The following is a 9722-nucleotide window of genomic DNA, read 5'->3' on the forward strand; positions in this document are numbered from 1 at the left end:
CATGTTAAAGCGATTCTATTGAGGGAGGAGCCCAGCTTAACCACTTAACCCTGTACTTCCTACTATGAAAATACCTGTAAAACAGGTTTAATTCGTCACAGCCAGCACTCCGGCAGAGAGGGGGTTGAGTAAAGTGGAAGCAGGCGAGATTTCCAGCGAAAGACACCCCCCCCCTCAAAAACCCAGTAAGCAGTAATGCTTAAAATACATATGTTGTCAGAAGGGAAGAAGGTGACTATTCATTGTTATCAAAAATGACTTAGAATCGATCATGTTGCGATATTTTGAAATATAAAAGTCAATTGATTGTCCATAATATTGCTATTCTATTTTTTAAAAGAAATGTTTGTTAAAAGAAAAGTCCAACACCAGCTGGATTCGAACACACAACCTGCCAGTTGGTAGTCACACACCTAGACCAGTAGGCTACAAGACAACCTGCATGAACAGGGAGGCGAAACAGCCCTACACAGCCCTGTCGCAGTACACGAATATAATCATAACGTTATTAAATTCTTTAGATACGCGATTCCATATTATATTCCCTATTAATTAAATTCTAAAAGTATGCTTGTTGACTCCGGTATCACGTTAGTTAAAGACTTCGAAGCTTAAAATGTTTAGGGAGAAATGGAATACTGGTGTGTATTTTTTTCTTTAAAGTACCTATACCAGCTATATACTGTATGTTTATGTTCCAAAATTAATATCGTTCATGGCCTTCACACGCGTTACAGTATGCTCCTATTCTTTTTATGCTCAGCTACTAAGATTTCCCTTCAGTGGTAAAATTCAATATCTACAACGGGCACAGTAAAGACGTTTACAGTAAGTCTTTCTACGACAGACCAACGGACCACGAGAGCCCCTGTCGTTACCCAGCGTCATATTGCGTCATGATACGCGACACCGCAGCCAATTACCTGCGGTACCTGTCTGTACCGCACACTTTGAATGGCTGCATCTGTAAGAACACCTTTCTTAATCCTTAATTAATACTTTGTTCATTTTCAATAAATTGTGAATCCTTCTTAGTTCATTATTTATACTGCATTTATAAACCCTTAATACACAAACTTTTTCTAAAATTCTGTCATTTCTTCATATACATTTGTAAATCATGTATATACTGTATGTGTACATCAGTTAATCCTTGATAATCTTGCCTGTTCATTGCAGATTTGCAGTTTTGTTTCAGATCTTTTTTCTCAAATGTGCTGGATCTACTGTAACTCTCATCATCTATATCTGAGGTGGTCTATTATATGTCTTATCTTCTGGCCAGAGTTCTAATAGCAGCATACTCTGAGACATGCTCCGATTCCTTCCTCATTTCTCTTCTCTTTTTTCCAGTATTCCGATTATTCTGGTAAAATTCCAGGGCAGCATACGTGAGCACATCACTGCTTCCTCTCTGCAAAAATAGCCAGAGCAATAACTAATTAGAACAACATAATGAGATTCACCAATATTCAGTATTCAAGCAATATTCATATGGACACAAATTGATTTTCTGTTATAACGAATATCCATAGTGTTACAGTATCCTGGAGCCTACCTACATGGTAGACAGAATGCCAGTCCATTGCAGGGCAAACACACAGTAATCATTTACAGTTAGTTTTCAAATTAAACTTGCACCTTATAGGGAGGTGAGTAGAAACTAGAGCACCCAGAGAAAACCCATGAGGAAAGCGCATACAAACTCCAAACAGAATGCACCACAGTCCAGAATCAATTCCAGGAACTAAAAATTGCAAGGTAACAATTGTAACCAGTGTGCTATCCCTATACTTATAGCATACAGTTTAATAATAACATAATATAATTCACTAATCAATAGTAAAATTAATGACATTTTAGAATAGATTGTTTAGCTCTTATTTGAATACACATCTTCACACATATAGGTATAAATGATTCTGTGATTTTAAAATAATTTGATGTAAAAAAATCTTTACCTGATCATCATGAGACTGGGAATGAGAAGCCTGATGGGTATTTTCAGAAACATGTCCTAAGATAAAATGTTAAAGATGTAAGAATATTTTACTTAATAATATAATAATATAATAGACATTTATTTTCTGACATATTTAACTTTGCTCTGTTCAATGTTATTATTCCAATATAACAACATTTTAAAATATTTTTAAGTAAGATACATTATGTATTTTGTCAATCGTTCCGTTATGATATTTTTGTTCCTATTCCATTGAGATATAGGAACCTGGAAGGCACTGTGGATACTTTGTACAAGTAACGGGTAGACAAACTGTCTCAATGTTAGGTCATAGTCTCCTACATTTTGGACCTCTACACACATTTATGAGACAGTCGTAAGCACACAACACCCTAGTTCCAACAACAATACTAAGCTAGGTATATGAAAATAAATCTCCATAACTCTAATCACTCAATAACTATACACTTCTGTACCAGAATTGTTAATTCACAAGTTCTTTCACAAGAAAAAAATGTAAAAAAGCATTAATGCGAACACTGTTACTAAAAAGGTTACAGCAACTATCACACTGAGTTTATTTAAATTATTCATGTTATATCTGAACAATGAAGGTCTTTCTATATTGTGTTACTAATAACACAAAGGAAATAACATTCTAGTTACATCTTGTTTGTGTGTGATTACAGGAAAATAGTAGAAATAAAACAGTATAAAAGAAGTGGAGTTCATACTGTATACAGTATGTCTGCAAACAGAGCCTTAATTTGACAAGAGTACAATAAGAATTGCAAATGTGTTCTTTGGATACAAGTTATTAAACACAGAAACTGCTGATTGGGTGGGCCTCATTTCTAAAAGTAGGAAAACGTCTAAGTGAATGTTTATTAACATTTTGTCTACAATGGTCATTAGTTTCATTGTCAATACTTCAAAAGAAGTAAAGTAGAATAAATAGCTTGAGTGAAGGCAGTTTCACATTGTGTTACTGTTAACATGGAGTGCCCATTTTTATTGATGTCTCATCGAGTTCTGAGCCAGCTGAAATCTGATGCTCACTGTACTGCTGTATAGTTGACCTTTCCTGTTTCTTATTTCTAAGGTGAACTGGTTCTGTAGCACATCAATACAGTATATGCATTTCGATATGATCCTGTTCATATGTGCAGCATTGCTCTCAAGTCATGTTCTGTATAATTCAATCCTGAATAGACTAAATACCTGTACTGTGATTATATCTTCTTCTCTTGTTCAGTTGGTAAACAAGGACAACGATGATTATCAAGAGCACGGCACTCATGCCACCCAGAGCCAGGACTGTTAAAAGGCCATACCCTTCACATGGCCCTGTTCAATTAATACAAAAGTACTCACTCACTCAAGACATTGTAGAAAGAACTGACAAATAAGCACCAAAATTGCCATTCATGAATTCTTTACAGCACATTAGATGTTAATAGTGTCATTAACCTGCTAAGAGCTTTCACTTATGTGTGATTGGATTCTATTAATAAAAATGTGTTCTCACGTATGGTATAAACACTTTGTAAACTTATATTGTTAAGGAATTATATAAAGAATTTTATTTTAATAACTTGTTTCCTTGCATTTCAGAATTTGGTAAAAATAAAGTTCTATGAGAATAGATATGCAGAGACAATTACCTGGATTTGGCTTCTCAGCTGCGGTCTCGTTGGCTTTTTCATTCAAAAATAAGAAGAACAAGAACATCAATTGCAAAAACAAAACTTAAATATAAAAAAACAATACAAATACAAAGTCTGTAGACAAGGAAAACGAGAATTATAAAGAGCACAGCACTCACGTCGGCCAGAGCCAGGACTGCAGGAAGGCCATCACATGGCCCTGTTCAATTAATACATAATAACTTTTCAAGTAATCTCAGAAAACCTGCAACCCAAGACCTGTAATTTCCATTAATAAATTGTTTACAAAATGCAGGATATTAACTGCAGCATTAACCTGCTTAGGATTGACTTTTACTTATGTTCCTTTAAATATATTTAATAAAAGGCATCTTCTCATATAAAGTATAAACACTTCGTAAATGTATAGTGTAAATAAATTATATACGTAGTTTTATGTCAATAACTTGTTTACTTGCATTTTAAAATCTCTTGTTTTCAAACGAGACACCCAAAAATCTAAAAATGGGTTGATAATTCACATTACAGCAGAACAAAAGATCTGAAGCACAAGGCCTAAGCCATTCTGAGAAGGAAAAAAGTGGTCCAGTCAACATCTCAAGTTTTATTTAGCAGAAAACGTATGATTACTTCACTATTGCAGTCCATCCACTATTTCCCATGAACTTGGGCACTTTTTGCCAGGAAGTATGGACACTTATGAAATTAGTACATTTATATTACTTCTTTGCCTATTTCCTGGGACATAACCTCATCATCTTTTTCGAGTGATCAATTAGAATATAAAAGCTTATAAAAAACTGTGCCTCCATTTTGTAATTCAGAAAGATGTAACATTGTTGGTGCAGGGTTAATACTTCTTACAAACCACTGTGCATACTGTGATCTTCACTTTAAGACTTTCTTACTGCAGAAGATTGAAATAATTTGCTATTGAAAAAAATCTTGAAATTTAAATGTATTAGCAAAGTAAACTTGAAAGTTTTATACTGTGTTATGTGATATGTATTTATATATGTACAGTAATACGCAGAATCTCTGTAATTTGAAATAAAACATACATTTCAAACATTTAACATTCTTTAGTTTATCAAGTAGTCAAACATTTTTCCTCTGTGTCCCATGTACACCATTACATTTAATGTACTGGAAATTTAACTTTAAATTTAAATTTAACTTTTTACTTTATAGTAAGAAATAATATAGCTTAAATGTTATCCTCGGCATTCTTCAATTTCCAAACAGGGTTTCCCCACAAGTGGCTATAGCAAGGTAGTAAGTCCCAGCATACACATTGTGCTCTCCTGGACAGGTCTCAGTGTGTATTGTACACTGCAGAGTCACATCATCTCCTGGCTGGACCTGGACAGTCTGCTGCTCTATACAACTATTTGATTCCTTTTTATTGAAGATAGAAAAAAAATATATTTCTCATGTTTCAGATTGAAAAATAAAATGTTTTACTGAATAAAGCCCTTGAGAATCCAAACGATCAGTAAAGATTTTGAAAACAAAAATGAGTTATTTATACTGTGCTAAAATGTTAATAAATTGTACTAAATCATTAGCTCTTAAAGTACTGGTAGATACTGAGTGACAGATATACAACATCAGTGGTAGGACAGTTAAGTATCCTGTGGAAATAGTTATGACCTTATTTAGCTGAAGTGTTTGTTTAAAGTGAGTTTAATTTATGTAATTAACAACATACTGTAGCTAAATTAAAATGGAAAATGTCTCTTGAATTCAGACATAATGAACATGCTACTTTACAGCAATAAATCTGTTGTTGGACCCCATTATAATTTTGATTCTAATTGACAGTTTTAGAGAGGATTGTCTGTCTTAATGTCCTAATTTGCAAGAATGAAGATGGACAATTTATAACAATAAGCAATCTGTTAATCAACTAATTATGTGGTAGAGGGCATCTCTATTAATGTGAAAGTAACTACTAATTTATTTATGTCTTTCTCTACATTAACAGACAAAAAAAAACTAGTTTTTGTCATTATTTTTTGTCTTTTTGATACTACAAGGGACCAATAAATCCAATGCCCATATTTTCTGGATATATTGTTAGAATCGTGTTTTAGAAACCATTACTACTTGGGTAATTCTAAGTAATTTAAATACTTAAATTGGCTTAATAATTAATGTCTGAAAGAAACTTGCATGAGCAAGTGACTCATCAAAAAAGAAACACTCTCTCACAGTTTAAAATAAGAATTAAATTAATTAACAAAAATAATGTTCTTAATATTTTTAAACGGCCAATATGAGGAAACAGTAAAAGATGTATCTGTCAAAGGTACATTTACCTTTAGGTTGTATGAAAGTTCCATTCCCAAAGATCACAGTTTTGAACCTTACTATTCCACAATAATAGCTGGCGATATCCGACCACTGAATATTGGAAATGGTGAAATACGTTAAATTATTTTCTCTTTTTGCTATTGAAAAACGTTCATTGTTCTTAAACTCATTGTAATAAGATATATTTTTCTCAACTGATCCGATGAGTGTAGGTGATTGCCCATGGACTTGTTTGAACCAGTTGACGGCACTGTTGGGGTAGGTCTGTCGTAAAAGACACTCCAGTGTAACAGAAGCTCCTAGCTCAACTGTCACTGAAGACTGATGCTGCTTAACGATGTTACTTAGAATCCAACCTGGAAAGAAAACAATATTTAGTAAACAAAATAGAAACTTATTAAATTATTTATGTTCAATGGACTTTTCCCATTAAGTAATGAATTTTAATAATTTAAGGAATACCAAAAATTTGCAAGAAAACCAAAGTAGCTGTGCACCACTTGTACACTGTATAATATTAAATGTACAGCTCTGTTTCAAACTTCTTTTCTACAATGTAATTCTTCATAAACAGTGCACGTCATCCTGAAAGCATATTTTTAATTTGCAGATCAGATTGTTTAAACTGTATATAAAATTCTACATCATATTACATTTGTCTGTCCGATAAAAATGTTGATCTTGTTTAAGTTCATTATTGTATGTCACAAAAAATATAATCATTTAAAAATTACATTGTTTAGATAAAAAAACAAAAAGTAAAAAAAGTCTTATCATTTTATTCATTTTGATGTTTCCTTTTCAAAGTCTTGCAAAGTCTTCAGATTTGTAACCACTTTCAACCTCTTTATACATGACATGAGAGCATAGTGTCTGAAGCCTTTGATTGGCTAATTCACAAAAAAACATGTTGAAAGCTATTTATAGTCAAGCCAATAAATGTTAATCTCTTGTAACATCATGATCAGTGATTTCACAGTGAGTTTTTGTCTGAAATATATACAGTATTTCAAGGCTGCAGAGTGGAGCTGTGGTTATAATTGCATCCTTGCCAGCACTAGGGACCTGGGTTTTTTTCTGGACCTGGGACGTTATCTGTATGGTGTTTGTAAAGATACAGCCATTTAAAATGTGTGATGTGTCTGTAGATATACTGAGATATAAAAATAATAATTGCTTACACTTATATAGCGCTTTTCTGGACACTCCACTCAAAGCGCTTAACAGGTAATGGGGACTCCCCTCCACCACCAATGTGCAGCATCCACCTGGATGATGCGACGGCAGCCATAGTGCGCCAGAATGCTCACCACACATCAGCTATCAGTGCGGAGGAGAGCAGAGTAATGAAGCCAATTCATAGATGGGATTATTAGGAGGCCATGATTCGTAATGGCCAATGGGAAATTTGGCCAGGACGCCAGGTTTACACCCCTACTCTTTTTGAGAAACGCCCTGGGATTTTTAATGAGTCAGTACCTCGGTTTTACGTCTCTTCCGAAGGAAGGCGCCTGTTTACAGTATAGTGTCCCCGTTACTATACGGGGCATTAGGACCCACATGGACTGCAGGTGAGTGCCCCCGGCTGGCCCCACTAACATCTCTTCCAGCAGCAACCTTAGTTTTTCCCAGGAGGTCTCCCATCCAGGTATGACCAGGCTCACACCTGCTTAGCTTCAATGGGCTGCCACTTGTGATTTGCAGAGTGATATGCACTGCAGTGTCTTGGACTCCAGTGCATATCACTTTTTTCCCTACTTTGTAAAACTGACACTTTGCACAGAGAATCCTTAAAGTAGCGCAGCTGTCTGTAGTTGTCAAACAAATCGGTATGAGTATTAAATGTTTATTAACCCCTTAGTGCATTTTAACTACTACTGCAGTTCATAGCCTCTTATTAATTTACCAAGGAGCTGAACTCTATGACACTGCACCATTTTGACTGAATGTAACACCTTTCTCAGTCTGTTCAGGGGGTGGGGGTTAGGGCTGAAGTTATTGTCTTCCTTTCTCAATTTACTACTTACCAATTTACCGCTAAGGTTTTAAGAGATCATGAATGTAAAGTGAATATTTAACATACTGTAATATATAAAATTAATAAACAATGTCAATATAATTTACACATTAATTTCCTTTAATTAGATAATTTATTTAAGATTTGAATAATGGAAATATATTAAAACCTTTGTATTTAAAAGAGTATATTAGAACATGGAATTACCTAGTAACCCTAATTAGTCTTGTGGGGTTCATGGGGATTTGATTTCCTAAGCTAAAACTGTATCCATGACTACTGTGAATATGTATTGACAGAGAGCAGAAATTAAAGCATCTACATCCTCCATCCTTCTTTCCTACCCCCTACTGCAAGAAGATAATGCATTGACTCATATTAAATAATCCCTCCAGTTGAAGAAAAATGAGCTGAGGTGCTATGCACTACAAGTGCAACTTTGTTTACAAAATGCTATATACAAAAAAAAATGCAATTTCTGTTTAACAGCATATTTAAATTTCCTTGCTCTTTCCAAGCATCCTGGAGATGGTCTGGAGGTTCATTAATGTTATCAATATTAATATTAATATTTGACATACAGTGACATTTACCATTATCAGAAATATGAATATAGTTTGCATATAACATTATCGTGAGAGACTTGCAATTATATTTGCCATTGTATTAACAGCTACAACCGATAAAATTGTAAAACAAATCTCAGATCCTTAAATAAAAGATAGTAACCCTACTGTATTTCATGCCTGCATATGGGATCACAATTTTTTTTTATCAAACTGAGTGTGTGAAGATTAGTTGAGCACCATGGAGACATTTAACACAGTGAGATTACTCAGCCAGATAACTAGTAAATATGCTTACAAATGTCTGGATTTTTGGTTTCATTAAGGCAAGATCAAAATGTAGCCACTTGAGAATTAGTTATGTAAAGCTGGCCCTGTGAAGGTTTCAGGAATGGGAGTTAGTGGGCAGCATCCCCCACTGTGTAGTGCCCATAGAATGTTAGTTTCAATATAAGAGTATATTACTGTGATCTTTATCTTGGAAGTACTTATTTTAAATGATTCTATTTGGTCTTCTTGCAAATACACAATTTGTATTGTTATTCAGTTTGTGTCTACATGTTTGTTATAGCCTGCTTTTATGTTGCTCCCCACTTTCACCACAACTATAGTAGGGATGTAATATATTTGGGGGCTGGTTTGGGATCTTTGATCTGTTTTGTGGAGCGGGTATTTTTCTTTTCCTTGGGGTAAGTGTGCACTTGGGCTTGTTTAAGTTTTAAGTGGTATGTTGTATTATGGGTGCTGTGTAGAGATAATTTGTGGTGAGTACATCATGGCATTCAGCTTAGAGGATTTTACTCTGTGGACAACATTGAAGCAGTTTGAGAAATTTTGAAAATGTTTTCTCGAAAGCGGATTTCTTTAGTCTTTTGGTTTACATTTCCTGAGTTCACTCAACCTTCTTTTTTTAAATTGTACTTGTCACAGAAATGACGAAAATGCCGCACATTGAACCCAGGAATTCACACAGGGTGTTCTTCTTTTTATCTACATCTGACAATACACATGCTTGTGTACATTATTTTGTTTTCCCAAAAATGTAGTGTGGCAATACTATATCTGTTGTTGTTAAAGTCAATGCTGTTTTGGGACAATATGATTGCATATATAATGCAAGATATTAAAATAGTAGGCAGTATTGTTCTGAAAATAATTATCACATCTTAACGCAATTTTAACTTGTATAAATG

The 9722-nt window shown here is 34.2% G+C and overlaps 1 protein-coding gene across 1 annotated transcript; it reads right to left on the minus strand.

The window, feature by feature from the left end:
- Positions 1-724: 724 nt before the first annotated feature.
- LOC107079229 (uncharacterized) lies at positions 725-6714 on the minus strand. The gene is made up of 6 exons (XM_015361817.2): positions 6600-6714; positions 5952-6302; positions 3628-3660; positions 3185-3310; positions 1962-2017; positions 725-1414 (listed from the first exon to the last, which is right to left on the minus strand). The coding sequence occupies exons 1-6, from the start codon at positions 6667-6669 to the stop codon at positions 1271-1273; spliced, it is 780 nt and encodes a 259-aa protein (XP_015217303.2). The 5' UTR covers positions 6670-6714; the 3' UTR covers positions 725-1270.
- Positions 6715-9722: the final 3008 nt, after the last annotated feature.

Source organism: Lepisosteus oculatus, chromosome 13 (assembly GCF_040954835.1).
Source record: "Lepisosteus oculatus isolate fLepOcu1 chromosome 13, fLepOcu1.hap2, whole genome shotgun sequence".
NCBI lineage: Eukaryota > Metazoa > Chordata > Actinopteri > Semionotiformes > Lepisosteidae > Lepisosteus > Lepisosteus oculatus.